Here is a 15,754-nt window from a genome sequence, read left to right as displayed (position 1 = left end):
GGAAACAATATTGGAACTAAACTAGAGGATCATACATCCATTTTTCTGACGGCTTTATCTAATACGCGGCTTTGGGGGTTCCCAGAGCCTATCCATCACAGGGCACCCACTCACAGCAGGGCACATTTTTCCAGAAGCCAGCTTGCCTACCAGTGTGTCTCTGGACTGTGGGGAGAAAATGGAGCACCTGAGGAAACCCACACAAGCACAAGGAGAACATGCAAACACCATGCAGAAAGGAACTGAACCCAGGGCCCAAGCGATGCCACATTGTGCGGCCCACCAGAGGATCGTCTTTATAAAAATAAGACCAGGGTCTTCGAAAAGGTAGGTCCTCATATAAGTTCCTCATAAAATATGAATGTAGAGAGTCACATTTGCAGGTAATACCAACATAGGTGGCATAGCAAACACTGGACAAACAACAAAGGGAATTCAGGGAAGACTTAGACAGAGAGACCCAGCAGGGACCTCAACAGGGACCCCTCAACAGGGACCCAGCTGCTCGAGCTAAAGAGAGATCTCCCTTTGGCTCAAGAGGCTGGGTCCCTATTGCGTAATGCTGGAGGCCTGGGTTCAAGTCCCTGATGGTTGGGGGGCTGATCTGATGTGGCAGCAGGTGAGGGTGCCCATGTGAACCCTGTGGTGTTACAGTATAATTTTCCTCTTGGTTCCTGGTGTAGTTAGTCACATTTGCAGGTAATACCAACATAGGTGGCATAGCAAACACTGGACAAACAACAGAAATTCAGGGAAGATTTAGACAGAGTTCAAGGCTGAAACACCAGGCAAATACTGCTTAATGTAGACCTACAGGAACCTGGTCCAGGTTGACAAAACCTGCCTACACCTGATATATTCATAGCTTTTCCATATTACAATGCACCATCCCAAACACATTACAGCTGTAAAGGTTCTCTGTAATAGTTCTGTATTAATAACAGCCTTTAGATGGGGGTGTGTAAGTCAGACTGCTGGGGCGTTGGCTAGGATACCATCACGGTTCTGTCTGCCCTGTTGAGACCTTGGCATTGAGTCCTGTGCGTCTATATAATTTCCCTCTTGGTGCCCTCTGTCGTGTAGCAATACACTTGTAATTTTTCATCGAAGCGCCGTGTACCCCAATTTCTTTTCTACTAGTCATGTACTATTAATAAACGTGTTACACAAAACATGACCAGGGGCTTTCAGACGTTACATAGATTTTCATTGTGCAAATGTCTTAGGCAAATGAAGTGGGCAGTGTCTGGAGAACTTAAGCTGGTCAGCGCATCTTCCAGACATCCTTTCATAACCGCTCTTCAACGCGCTGCATATTTGTGTCCTTGAGGTGGCTGAGCAGCTGTGGTGCTCTTTTCAATCGCAGAACTTACAGTAAGTACCCCTCGCTTTTGCAATCAGTTTACGGTTTTATATGGAGGGCACTTTTGTACCTACAGTAGCTGGGAGATGTACTGTACATGAAGTAACATTATTCACCCACGTAACATAAAGCCAATTGACATATTAGAAGATCGCATTTGTAGTTGCTTACTTGTAGCTATATGTGAAAAATGGTTTAAATATTATGTTTGAAATGTCAATTCAGCTCTTAAAATTTAAAACATTTTTTCCAAGCCACTCCATTGTTTTGTATTGCTTGAATCTACAATATGACATGTATTCAGTAGCATCATCATTATTGTCCGTTGTAGTGACACTTCTCTTGTGAATGGGTATATTAATCAAATATAAAACCTAAAACGTTTAAAAAATGTTGTTGGTACGGAATTTGAGGGCGATATTGAAATGACTACGATGCTGTCAAGTCAGAAACATCTGTAGCTACCACTCTTAACCAGCAAGCCCACATCGCTGAAATGAAGACAGAAGAGAAGAGATCTGAAAGTCTTCTTTGTTACCAAACACCAGCTTCTAAATCTATAACTACTGACATTTGTAATGAGAACTTTATGCAGAGAAAGATTTAATTCATTTTTGAGATGAACTCCAAAAAGAACAACAGCTAATGTTTTAAATAAGTGATATAAGTATCACGCTTTAAAATTGGTTGTGTTGACAAAACGTGGACACATCAACACTACTTGTTTCAACATCCAACGGGTGTAAGTATTTAGATGCTTTGTGCCCTAAATTCTATATGTACCCTTTCTATCTCTGAATCTTTTACTTAAATAGCGTTGTATGAAGTCTGTAGTTTGAATAAGAGTTTTTGTCTCTGGTTTAAATGAAATTTGTTTCAGCTTGAGAGCAGCATGGCATTATGACGCATGTACTGAGAATGTATTCAAAAGTCAACAATGAAATAGGAAGGGGCTGTAGATGTTTTTTTTTAAAGTGCCCAGTGAGTTTAAGACTGCTTGAAAAATAAACCAGTATTCACTTTCTCCAGCTTGGACATCAAAGATGAGGTTGGTTGTTCTGGGCGCCACAGGACAAACTGGGCAGCAGGTGGTGACACAGGCTCTGCAGCAGGGCCATACAGTCACTGCTATTGTCAGGAATCCAAGCAAGCTCACAGTGGAACACCAGAACCTGAAGGTAACCCAGTAAGACATAGGAGAATTAACGCTTAATTAGTCAATTTGCTAATTGATCGGACAGCGGGTAGCTATACAGTACTTGCATCTACAGTAGAATTCTGTTGTGTCACCTGTAAGCACTGCTGCACTTTTCCTTGTAAGGATGAGTAGAATGTAATTAAAGGTTTGCTACACTATATGAATGTGTAAAAAGCATTGTTTCAAACTAAAAATGCCTGTACTGGAGTTTGAGTCCGAACGTACAGTATGTTATATACTGTATGTTAAATAGCTGGATCATGGAAAGTATCTTGTTATTTCGTACACTTGAGGATATTATCTAGCAAGACAGGCGGTATGCCTAACACATCCTTAAATATGAAATGTTTTACATACTTATGAACCTTTGTATTTTAAACAGTTCCTAATTGTTAATGTTATTAGAGTGGTTTGTTGTGTCTGCATTGTGATCTGAATATTAAAGCATGTGTGAGTGATTTGCACAAGATAAGGTCAAAACAGTGCTGTTGAGGAGTCTGAGCATTTGTGGATAAATACAGTAGAAATTAAATCACAAAGAAGTGTCTTAGTGGAACAAGTAATAGGTTTATTCCATGCTGAAAAGAGCCCTTTACACCTCGTGACATGCCGACAGCGTGCGTCTTTTTAATTGCATTTCTGTTAATTGGACCACATCTTATACTTTGCAAAACAGATTTTCTTCTGGAACCAATGAAAATGTGCCTCAGTGTTAAGAAACGGAGCCCGGTTGTTTCCGATCTGGTGGAGGCATTCTCCGGGCTCCCAAGATTTTCCCTGTTTCCAATGTATCTATTTTGTTTCAGGTCGTCGAGGGAAATATCTTCTCAGAGGACAGTCTCTCTCCTCACTTCAAGGGGCAAGATGCTGTCATTTCCTGCCTTGGCTTTCGTCTCTCGGTCTTCACTTCTGTTTCTGGATTTTCAGATTCTATGAAAGCTACAGTGAATGCCATGAAGCAGGCAAAAGTGAACCGAATAATTGCAATGTCGTCTTGGTTCTCTGAGCGTAAGTGCATCTGTGTCACTCAGTCCCTGTAACAGCAGTATCTACTATTTTGACCTTGTTGAGTATGCTACAAACCAGCCTAGTTATGAGAAACCCAGACTTATTCCACTTTGCGCTGTTGTCCAGCTAAAGGCTGTCTGTATTCACTCTACACTGGATTTGTTTTGTTTGTTGTAGCTAACTCTAGCACAAACGCAGGCTACATGGTGCGCTTTCTTATCCTGCCGATGATCCGCAGCTTGATGAACAATATGTACGAGATGGAAACGCTTCTGTCCAAGACGGAGGATATCAACTGGACTGTGGTGAGACCTTCGGGCTTGACGAATGAGCCAGCTACAGGTAAGACAGCTGAGCTTTCATGTCTGCCCATGAATCGCCTATGCTGAAAGAGGGATGCTAGAAAATTCGGTATGAGTTAATCAAAAGGCCTGCTTTGGAAGTGTTTTAATAAGTGTAGGTTTTTTTGTAATGTAGCTTTATAATGCCCATAAGGATTGACTGCTTGAATTGGGTGCCCTTGTAGTCTTCTCTGTAGTTTATATCAGTAAATATCAGTCATCCTTAGTGCACAAGAGGTACCCAGTAGTGAAGGCCTGCAGGTTATAAACATTTTTGGTGGCTTGCTCACTGTGACACGTCCCTTGTGACCTTCCAGCAAAGGAGTTCCTGACGCACGAAGGATACTTCGTACCGTACCCCAGTGAGGGCAGACTGGAAACCTCCATCTCCCGGGCGGACGTTGCCCGATTCATGCTCTCGCTGCTCAACAGCAGCGCGTGGGCCAGGAAAGGGGTGTCCATGACGACCAAGTGAACCGCTCCTGGCCTCCCTCGAAGGAGCTCGCGCGGCTGGGAAGCGGAGCGGGAGTGAATCATGGGAGTCATGTCAATATCCCTCATGCACACCACGGCCGTCTGGATTGCATTCTATTGGAAATTTTTCCCAGAAAAAATACTCTAATTTTTGCTATAGTCCTGGATTAAAACGTGATTTAAAGTTCATATATTTCTATCCCTTTGGTGGCTTTAGGCTAGGAAAAAACATTTCAGTATGTTTCAGCACTGATATTGGACTAGACAACAGAAGAAGCCTTAAAACAAATCAAATCAATAATTATTGTATTAATTATAGTGGCATATACACGGCTTAAAAGTCTGAATGTATTGTTGATGTTTAACAACTTGTAATAGTATTGCTTGAATATAATGTTACATCTTGTCTTGCATGAACACCAAAGCTATGCCAACGTATTTTAATCCATCAGTTAACTGATAGGATGCAAGGGATAACAGGCTTTGCAGTAACTGTCTGACTGGAGGCTGTAAAGGAGCGACCCTTAATTAGAAAGTAAAGCCTTATTCTAACAGAGCACTCATTTGAAATGCAGAGATACGCATTATAGATCAATAGATAAAAGATGAGTCTCATGCTTAATCTGATAACTAGTTCGTTTACTAGTTAGTTTACTAGTTAGTGGATGCCATGATGTTTAGTACAACATTGCTTTTTTCTGCCTACAGTCTGAAATATATACTGTACCATACCTACATATTTTCTATAATTCTATCATTTTTAAATGTAACAGATTCAATGTAGAAACATTATATTTGTTATTACAGGTAGGCATTGCCTGCTGTATTAGCCTTAATAAAAGAAAATGGAAAAAGTGACTTTATTGTTTTTACTTTGATGTTCCTTTGATTTTCGTCCACGTGTTCTCTACTGGGATTAAATGCAATTTCTGCAATTTCCCTCACGGGATCAATAAAGTATCTATCATCATCATCATCATCATCAAATGGTTATTGGGAAAGATCAATGCATGATTTCTTCATTACATTTCCAGTTCAATATGTTGAGCTGGTTAGTGTACTATTGCAGGTCTGGGGAGGCCTTTCAAGTCATTGCAAGAAAGATGCGGTATAAGCAAACTAAGATGGTCAAGTTACCCAGACGCACTGTTAAAGATGAGTCCCTGGGATCCTTTAAGAAAGCTGGATCAGAAAGGTTTTAATGACCAATCAAATGAGATGACCTCCTCCGATTCCTAATTTCCCACAACTTTGACGTTAAACCAGGCATAAAGACTTAACTTTCACATTTCAAGAAAGATAATGACACACGTATGTAGGTCACTAAAAAAAACAATGTAGAATAGCAGCAAAGATTGTTGCATTTTTAAGACTTTCTATAAGGAAACATACAGATAAATATTATTCCTGCAGTTCCCAGTGATTTTTTGCTTTTGTCTAAATTCTTTTTTTTCTGAGACTTTTTGGTGCCTGGAATGGCGCAGTGCACCTCTTGGTATTTGTATACCAAAACTGAGTCGGTCGGATCAAAAGTTGTAACCAAACATTATAGAAGAGCTTTCATCAATGGTTTTGCCACAACCAATGACTGGAGGGCTTCAGATATTGATTGTGGAACTGTCCGTTTGAAACCCCAGCTAGGGTTAGGGTTAGCATTCACTCACTACCTAGACAATTTTTATGCTCAGTTCTGAATTTTCATGCCCAAGTCAGCTTTAGGATGAGTGATTTTTTGCTACTATCTGAAATTTCTTTTCAGATGCTCCAGCATCCGGGGGTCGAATGCGCTCATGAGGGAAAAGACTAAGATTAAGCAGTTAGAAAATGGATGGATATTTCTTGTAAGAAAGAATTGGAACAGCATGCTTCAGGCTGTAAAAGGGCAAAAGTTCTTTATTAAATTATATGGGCACAGAAGAGGCAGAAATGCAACAGGTACATCTCCGGGGGCTGATGGTATTCTACCAATTGTACCCAATGAAACAAGAGGTGACAATCACAGGCCATTCGCCCAGCTCTTTCGAGCTACTTCTTCGAGATCCAGGCACTGGCACTAATCCACAAGAGAGCTGAAAAAAGAATCAAGTAATTACAGCCCTGTAGGTCTGATTCCTGTTACTTTTGTTAGGTCTTGGAAACAATATTGGAACTAAACTAGAGGATCATCCATCCATTTTTCTGACGGCTTTATCTAATACGCGGCTTTGGGGGGTTCCCAGAGCCTATCCATAACAGGGCACCCACTCACAGCAGGGCACATTTTTCCAGAAGCCAGCTTGCCTACCAGTGTGTCTCTGGACTGTGGGGAGAAACTGGACTGTGAGGAAACCCACACGAGCACAAGGAGAACAAGAAATAAGAGCATTGTCTTTGAAAAGGTAGGTCTTGCTTAACTAACATGATAGAAGTCTTTAAAGGAGTATCAGAAAGGACAGGAGTATACACTATACATTTTAATTTAAAGAAGACTTTTGATGAAGTTCCTCATAAAATATTAATTCTCAATTTGCAGGATGTAGGCATTCATAGTAATATGTGTGCTTGGATTGAAAGTGGCCACCAGCCCCAGTATGTCACCTTGCAACTCACAACTGGCAACCCAGTGAAGCTCCGTAGGTGTGAGCCTGGCCAGTACCTGGATTGAAGACCTAACGGGAGAGCTAAGTTTGCTGCTGGAAGAGGTGTTAGTGGAGCCCGTAGGGGGCCGCTCACCCTGTGGTCTGTGTGGGTCCTCATGCCCCAGGAGAGTGATGGGGACACTATACTGTAAAAAGGCACTGTAACGAACAGTTCTTTCCGGACCCTATGCGGACGACATAGTCCGACGGAGTGGGGAAACACTGGGGAAACGTCATGCAGGAAAACGGGGCTGAAGACAAGGGGGCGTGTCCACGGTGCGCGGGGGAGGTGTGGCCGAGGCGAACAATCCGAGAGAGTAGTCCTTAGGGAATATCCAAAACAAACGAGTAAATCCAAAACCAGAAGATCCATCAGAAGAAAGAATTAAAAACCATGAAGGCCGGGTCGGAACCGGCGGACGGGGAACAGGAACGGGAACCGAGATTAAAACCTTAACGGGACCAGGCGCTTCCAGGTCCCGGACTCGCACGATACGGAAATCCGATGCAGAGCCCGGATGAGCGTCAGCGCCTGGCTTTTAAGGTGGGCTGGGAATGGGAAACAGGTGCACAGAATAAAGTCTTGAGTGAAAGGGCTGGAGCACCCTTAAGGTGGGGGGACTATAATCGTGACAGGCACTGTCCTACGTGAGGTCCTGACTGTGGTCATTAAAAGTTCCAGGGTGTTTCTTGAAAAGAGTAGGGGTGTTACCCCAGCTTCCTGGCCACATTTCCCCCTGGCCTTTATCACTCATGGCCTCCTAATACCCATCCATGAACTGGCTTCATCACTCTGTTCTCCTCCCCACTGATAGCCGATGTGCGGTGTTCTGCCGCACTATGGCTGCCATCGCATAATCCAGGTGGGGCTGCACATTGGTGGAGGAGAGTCCCCATTACCTGTAAAGTGCTTTAGGTGGAGTGTCCAGAAAAGCACTATATAAGTGTAAGGAATTATTATTATTATTATTATTATTATTATTATTATTATTATTATTATTATTATTATTGAAATTGGGAATTCTCTAAAAATAGAAATTAAAGAGAGCCGATAAAGGGCCAAGGCTCAAACTGGGGTGATATAATAATAATAATAATAATAATAATAATTGCTTACACTTATATAGCGCTTTTCTGGACACTCCACTCAAAGCGCTTTACAGGTAATATACCTATAATATATAATTAGTAGGCTCCCACAGAGATCTCTGTTAGGACCACTGCCCTTTGAGATATCCATGTTTTGGACCCTGGTGTAGTTAGTCACATTTGCAGGTAATACCAACATAGGTGGCATAGCAAACACTGGACAAACAACAGAAATTCAGGGAAGATTTAGACAGAGTTCAAGGCTGAAACAATAGGCAAATACTGCTTAATGTAGACCTACAGGAACCTGGTCCAGGTTGACAAAACCTGCCTACACCTGATATATTCATAGCTTTTCCATATTACAATGCACCATCCCGAACACATGACAGCTGTAAAGGTTCTCTGTAATAGTTCTGTATCAATAACAGCCTTTAGATGTGGGTGTGTAAGTCAGACTGCTGCGGCGTTGGCTAGGATACCATCACGGTTCTGTCTGCCCTGTTGAGACCTTGGCATTGAGTCCTGTGCGTATATATAATTTCCCTCTTGGTGCCCTCTGTCGTGTAGCAATACACTTGTAATTTTTCATCGAAGCGCCATGTACCCCAATTTGTTTTCTACTAGTCATGTACTATTAATAAACGTGTTACACAAAACATGACCAGGGGCTTTCCGACGTTACTTTTTGCATAACGCTGGGTGTCTTACGCAAATGAAGTGGGCAGTGTCTGGAGAACGTAAGCTGTACAGCGCATCTACCAGATATGCTTTCATAACCGCTCTCCAACGCGCTGCATATTTGTGTCCTTGAGGTGGCTGAGCAGCTGTGGTGCTCTTTTCAATCGCAGAACTTACAGTAAGTACCCCTCGCTTTTGCAGTCGGTTTACGGTTTTATACGGAGGGCACTTTTGTACCTACAGTAGCTGGGAGACGTACTGTACGCGAAGTTATATTATTCACCCACGTTACATAAAGCCAATTTACATATCAGAAGATCGCATGTGTATTTGCTTACTTGTAGCTATATGTGAAAAATGGTTTAAATATCATGTTTGAAATGTCGATTCAGCTCTTAAAATTTAAAACATGTTTTTTTCCAAGCCACTCCTTTGTCTTGTATTGCTCGAATCTACAATATGACATGTATTCAGTAGCATCATCATTATTGTCCGCTGTAGTGACACTTCTCTTGTGAATGGGTATATTAATCTAATATAAAACCTAAAACGTTTAAATATTGTTGTTGGCACGGAATTCGAGGGCGATATTGAAATGAATGCGATGCTGTCAAGTCGGAAAGCCCACATCGCTAAAACGAAAACGGAAGTAAAAAAAATCTGAAAGTCTTTTTCGTTACCAAACACCAGCTTCTAAATCTATAACTTCTGCCATTTGTAATGAGAAATTTATGCAGAGAAAGATTTAATCAATTTTTTAGATGAACTCCAACAAGAACGACAGCTAATGTTCTTAATAAGTATTATAAGTATTTTAATCACGCTTTAGAATTGGTTGTGTAGAGAAAACGTGGACACATCAACACTACCTGTTTCAACATCCAACGGGCGTAAGTATTTAGATGCTTTGTGCCCTAAATTCTATATGTACCCTTTCTTCTATCTCTGAATCTTTTCCTAGGTTAGCGTTGTATGAAGTCTGTAGTTTGAATAAGAGTTTTTGTCTCTGGTTTAAATGAAATTTGTTTCAGCTTGAGAGCAGCGTTTCATTATGACGCATGTACTGAGAATGTATTCAAAAGTCAACAATGAAATAGGAAGGGGATGTAGATGCTTTTTTAAAAAAAAATGATAAAGAGCGAATTTAAGACTGCTTGAAAAATAAATCAGTATTCACTTTCTCCAGCTTGGACATCAAAGATGAGGTTGGCTGTTCTGGGCGCCACAGGACAAACTGGGCAGCAGCTGGTGACACAGGCTCTGCAGCAGGGCCATACAGTCACTGCTATTGTCAGGAATCTGACCAAGCTCACAGTGGAACACCAGAACCTGAAGGTAACCCAGTAAGACATAGGAGAATTAATGCTTAATTAGTCAATTAGCTAATTGATCGGACAGCGGGTAGCTATACAGTACTTGCACCTACAGTAGAATTCTGTTGTGTCACCTGTAAGCACTGCTGCACTTTTCCTTGTAAGGACGAGTAGAATGTAATTAAAATTACACTATATGAATGTGTAAAAAGCATTGTTTCAAACTAAAAATGCCGGTACTGGAGTTTGAGTCAGAACGTACAGTATGTTATATACTGTATGTTAAATAGCTAGATCATGGAAACTATCTTGTTATTTCGTACACTTGAGGATATTATCTAGCAAGACAGGCGGTATGCCTAACACATCCTTAAAATGAAATGTTTTACATACTTATGAACCTTTGTATTTTAAACAGTTCCTAATTGTTAATGCTATTAGAGTGGTTTGTTGTGTCTGCATTGTGATCTGAATATTAAAGCATGTGTGAGTGCTATTAAAGATAAGCTCAAAACAGTGCTGTTGAGGAGTCTGAGCATTTGTGGATAAATACAGTAGAAATTAAATCACAAAGAAGTGTCTTAGTGGAACAAGTAATAGGTTTATTCCATGCTGAAAAGAGAAGAAAGAAACACGTTTTGGCCATGGAGCCTTCTTCACACACCTGAAGAAGGCTCCACGGCCGAAACGTTGTGTTTTCTTTCTTCTCTTTTCAGCATGGAATAAACCTATTACTTGTTCCTTTGCAGACTATGCATGCTGACACAGCTACCCACCTGAAGTGTCTTAGTGCTGATTGAGCAGCCTGTGCCAAAAAAAACCCACTTATATAAATTTAAGCACATTTTTAAAAGTCGTTTTTGCAATTGATATTTCAGTTCAAAAGTTCTTGTCTGAATGTTAACCCAGTACTTCCTGATGAAAAAAAAACAGGAGAATGACAGATACTATACCTGCATATACACTAATATTTTTTCAAGTAAAAAAGCAATTAACGCCTTATTAAAGGACCTCCAGCATCTGAATTGTGAATTGGGATTGAAATTGTGAATGAGATATAATGGAAAGATAACTTTTTCTCTCAAATTGCTGTCAGAGAGGTTTAGCAAATAGTGGTTTACCTGGGTAAATTTTTCCTTTATTAAGACCAAATTTTGTTTTTATTTTATTTATGAAATGCAGTAATATTTCTATGAAGACTACTGATTTCTGTTTTTCTACTATGACCAAATGTAGAAAAACATTGGGACAATGGAAATGCTTTAAAGAAAGGGCAAATGTCAGCTTAGAGAAAAGATTAAATCAAAAGCTAGATAGTCTATATATAATTTACTTGTAAACCGTTTCATCAATAAATAAAAAGTTAAGAAATCATCAGAATTTTCTTAGAATTATTGTACTTATGTTAGTGCCTACAGATTGCCATTTCTTAGTGCAAATAGTACTATCAGAGTGAACTGAAACACTTTTCATAAAAAAGCTGGAAATTTTATCTTGTTGCATTTTCAAAGTGGCTAAATGTCAGCCAACCACACATTAAGTGAATCTGGCTTTGGTTCCATGTTATTATAGAGGCGTATCCAGAGAGAGCTTTCACATCGTGTGATGTCATACTTTCCTGTAGAGTTTACTGGAAACTGAAGTGTGCTGAGAACCTGACTCACTCAGCTGTTATGGCTCAATAGCAGACACTGGATTCTTTGAAATGCTTTCGTTTCTACTGGCAGCTGTAGTGTCCTGAATGTAAATGTCACTCTGTGCAGTGAACAAAAAGCTTCACTGTTGCGGAACTGAGGAATTCTGGAGTATCCTATCCACCAATTAGCCCTTTACACCTCGTGACATGCCGACAGCGTGCGTCTTTTTAATTGCATTTCTGTTAATTGGACCACATCTTATACTTTGCAAAACAGATTTTCTTCTGGAACCAATGAAAATGTGCCTCAGTGTTAAGAAACGGAGCCCGGTTGTTTCCGATCTGGTGGAGGCATTCTCCAGGCTCCCAAGATTTTCCCTGTTTCCAATGTATCTATTTTGTTTCAGGTCGTCGAGGGAAATATCTTCTCAGAGGACAGTCTCTCTCCTCACTTCAAGGGGCAAGATGCTGTCATTTCCTGCCTTGGCTTTCCTGTCTCGGTCTTCTCTTCTGTTTCTGGATTTACAGATTCTATGAAAGCTACAGTGACTGCCATGAAGCAGGAAAAAGTAAACCGAATAATTGCAATGTCGTCTTGGTACTCTGAGCGTAAGTGCATCTGTGTCACTCGGTCCCTGTAACAGCAGTATCTACTATTTTGAGCTTGTTGAGAATGTTACGAACCGGCCTAGTTATGAGAAACCCAGACGTATTCCACTTTGCGCTGTTGTCCAGCTTAAGGCTGTCTGTATTCACTCTACACTGGATTTGTTTTGTTTGTTGTAGCTAACTCTGGCACAAACGCAGGCTACGTGGTGCGCTTTTTCCTCCTGCCGATGATCCGCACCTTGCTGAACAATATGTACGAGATGGAAACGTTTCTGTCCAAGACGGAAGATATCAACTGGACTGTGGTGAGACCTCCGGGCTTGACAAATGGGCCAGTTACAGGTAAGACAGCTGAGCTTTCATGTCTGCCCATGAATCGCCTATGCTGAAAAAGAGATGCTAGAAAATTCTTTATGAGTTAATCAAAACGCCTGCTTTGGAAGTGTTTTAATTAGTGTAGGTTTTTTTGTAATGTAGCTTTATAATGCCCAGAAGGATTGACTGCTTGAATTGGGTGCCCTTGTAGTCTTCTCTGTAGTTTAAATCAGTTAATATCAGTCATCCTTAGTGTACAAAAGGTACCCACTAGTGAAGGCCTGCAGGTTATAAACATTTTTGGTGGCTTGCTCACTGTGACATCTCCCTTGTGACCTTCCAGCAAAGGAGTTCCTGACGCACGAAGGATACTTCGTACCGACCCCCAGTGAGGGCACACTGGAAAGCTCCGTCTCCCGGGCGGATGTCGCCCGATTCATGCTCTCGCTGCTCAACAGCAATGCGTGGGTCAGGAAAGGGGTGGCCATGACGACCAAGTGAACAGGAGTTACATAGGGAGTGAATCATGGGAGTCATGTCTATATCCCTCATGCACACCACGGCTGTCTGGATTGTATTCTATTGGAAATTCTCCCCAGAAAAAATACTTCTGGATTTAAACGTCATTTAAACTTCATATATTTCTATCTCTTTGGTGGCTTTAGGCTAGGAAAAAACATTTCAGCACGTTTCAGCACTGATATTGGACTAGACAACAGAAGAAGCCTTAATACAATTCAAACCAATAATTGTTAAGTTATTAAAGTATTAATTATAGTGGCATATACACGGTTTAAAAGTCAAGAATCTGAATGTATGTTGATGTTTAACAACTTGTAATAGTATTGCTTGAATATAATTTTACATCTTGTCTTGCATGAACACCAAAGCTATGCCAAAGTATTTTAATCCATCAGTTTACTGATAGGATGCAAGGGATAACAGGCTTTGCAGTAACTGTCTGACTGGAGGCTGTAAAGGAGCGACCCTTAATTAGAAAATAAAGCCTTATTCTAACAGAACACTCATTTGAAATGCAGAGATATGCATTAAAGATCAATAGATAAAAGATGAGTCTCATGCTTAATCTGATAACTAGTTAGGCGTCCATGATGTGTAGTACAACATTGCTTTTTTCTGCCTACAGTCTGAAATATATACTGTACCATACCCATATGTTTTCTATAATTTTTAAAATGTAACAGATTTAATGCAGCAACATTATATTTGTTAGGCATTGCCTGCTGTATTAGCCTTAATAAAAGAAAATGGAAAAAGTGACCTTATTGTTTTTACTTTGATGTTCCTTTGATTTTTGTCCACGTGTTCTCTACTGGGATGAAATGGTTATTGGGAAAGATCAATGCATGATTTCTTCATTACATTTCCAGTTCAATATGTTGAGCTGGTTAGTGTACTATTGCAGGTCTGGGGAGGCCTTTCAAGTCATTGCAAGAAAGATGCGGTATAAGCAAACTAAGATGGTCAAGTTACCCAGACGCACTGGTAAAGACGAGTCCCTGGGATCCTTTAAGAAAGCTGGATCAGAAAGGTTTTAATGACCAATCAAATGAGATGACCTCCTCCGACTCCTAATTTCCCACCACTTTCTAACATTAAAGCATGCATAAAGACTTAACTTTCACATTTCAAAAAAGATAATGACACACTTATGTAGGTCACTAAAAATACCAATGTACAATAGCAGCAAAGATTGTTGCATTTTTAAGACTTTCTATAAAGAAACATACAGATAAATATTATCATTGTGATTTTGATAGTTTTTTTGCGCCCAGTTTTCTGAATGAAATAAAGAGGTTTAAAGGTCGAAACCTTGTGTTTAAGAAGGGGGGTACAGAAAGAGTTTTTCCAGCTGCTCAAGCAAGAGTTCATAAGAGCTCGGTTTTCTGCTTTTAGCTTCCCCTTTTCTATATTCCTGCAGTTTCCAGGAATTTAGAAAAAGGGAAGCTAATTTTGCAGTGGAGCAAAAATATTGTACATTATCCAGATCACAACTTCAAAACATAAAACATCCATCTGGTTCATTCTGGTTCAGGGGCACTCCAACCTGGGGGGTACTTTTGATGAATAAGGGTCAGAGTAGGAATACATTCTGGACAGGAGGCCAGTCCAGGGGATACAAATACACAGGAACATTTTATATACGCCAATGAGCCTAGCCAGTATATTGTAGGAATGTGGGAGAAAGAACATTCAGAAAAGAGAACATGCAAACTCGTCACAGAAGGCCCCCCAAGCCAGAATCCCACCCTGGGTTCAGAGGAGGCAGCTCAAACAAAACCAAACTTCAAGGGTTCTAGACCAGTGGTTCTCAAACTTTTTCGAGTCCCGGAACAAATGGATGTTAATGGTGCTGTTTACTTAACACCAAGAACAGCTGGACATTTCTATACCATCATAAGAGGCAGAAACAGTATCACTAGTGAGAATCCTCCCGCCTGGTGTTCGTGGGTGTTCGTGTTTGTGCACCACTTGGTAATTGTATGTGAAAGAACTCGGTCAGATCAGAAGTTGTAACCAAACTTGACTGAATCCAACACATGTGCAAGAGCTTTTATCAGTGGTTTGGATTGTTTCACACTCATACTTTATGGTTTGGTGAACATGTCAAAATCCGGTGCCTGGTGAGGTTCAGATATAGATTGCGGAGTCAGGAGGAGTGATTTTTTGCTTTTGTCTAAATTCTTTTTTTTCTGAGACTTTTTGGTGCCTGGAATGGCGGAGTGCACCTCTTGGTATTTGTATCCCAAAACTAAGTCGGTCGGATCAAAAGTTGTAACCAAACATTATAGAAGAGCTTTTATCAATGGTTTTGCCACAACCAATGACTGGAGGGCTTCAGATATTGATTGTGGAACTGTTCGTTTGAAACCCCAGCTAGGGTTAGGGTTAGCATTCTCTCACTACTTAGACAATTTTTACGCTCAGCTCTGAATTCTGGGGCCCAAGTCAGCTTTAGGATGAGTGATTTTTTGCTACTATCTGAAATTTCTTTTCAGATGCTCCAGCGTCCAGGGGTCGAACGCGCTCATGAGGGAAAAAACTTGTGCCGGGTGCTCACACCAAGGAAGGCTCCACAGCTGAAACG

General features: G+C 40.8%; 2 protein-coding genes across 4 annotated transcripts; both read left to right on the top strand.

The window, feature by feature from the left end:
* Window positions 1-1,266: 1,266 nt before the first annotated feature.
* On the top strand, window positions 1,267-5,276 carry LOC102696747 (flavin reductase (NADPH)-like). 2 transcript variants are annotated; one of them, XM_006626593.3, is made up of 5 exons: window positions 1,267-1,374; window positions 2,393-2,541; window positions 3,368-3,569; window positions 3,747-3,911; window positions 4,228-5,275. In XM_006626593.3, exons 2-5 carry the CDS (start codon window positions 2,407-2,409, stop codon window positions 4,383-4,385), a joined length of 660 nt encoding a protein of 219 aa, XP_006626656.2. In that variant the 5' UTR covers window positions 1,267-1,374; window positions 2,393-2,406; the 3' UTR covers window positions 4,386-5,275. The 2 variants fall into 2 exon arrangements, with proteins under 2 accessions (XP_006626656.2, XP_069043501.1); XM_069187400.1 differs by having other exon boundaries at window positions 1,284-1,374; window positions 2,377-2,541; window positions 4,228-5,276.
* Window positions 5,277-8,827: 3,551 nt separating this feature from the next.
* On the top strand, window positions 8,828-13,926 carry LOC138237739 (flavin reductase (NADPH)-like). Of its 2 annotated transcripts, none has more exons than XM_069187399.1 (5): window positions 8,828-8,950; window positions 9,943-10,107; window positions 12,129-12,330; window positions 12,508-12,672; window positions 12,989-13,926. In XM_069187399.1, exons 2-5 carry the CDS (start codon window positions 9,973-9,975, stop codon window positions 13,144-13,146), a joined length of 660 nt encoding a protein of 219 aa, XP_069043500.1. In that variant the 5' UTR covers window positions 8,828-8,950; window positions 9,943-9,972; the 3' UTR covers window positions 13,147-13,926. The 2 variants fall into 2 exon arrangements, with proteins under 2 accessions (XP_069043500.1, XP_069043499.1); XM_069187398.1 differs by having other exon boundaries at window positions 8,830-8,950; window positions 9,959-10,107.
* Window positions 13,927-15,754: the final 1,828 nt, after the last annotated feature.

The sequence above is a fragment of the Lepisosteus oculatus genome, chromosome 3 (assembly GCF_040954835.1).
Source record: "Lepisosteus oculatus isolate fLepOcu1 chromosome 3, fLepOcu1.hap2, whole genome shotgun sequence".
Lineage (NCBI taxonomy): Eukaryota > Metazoa > Chordata > Actinopteri > Semionotiformes > Lepisosteidae > Lepisosteus > Lepisosteus oculatus.
This window is presented reverse-complemented; position numbering and strand designations above follow the sequence as displayed.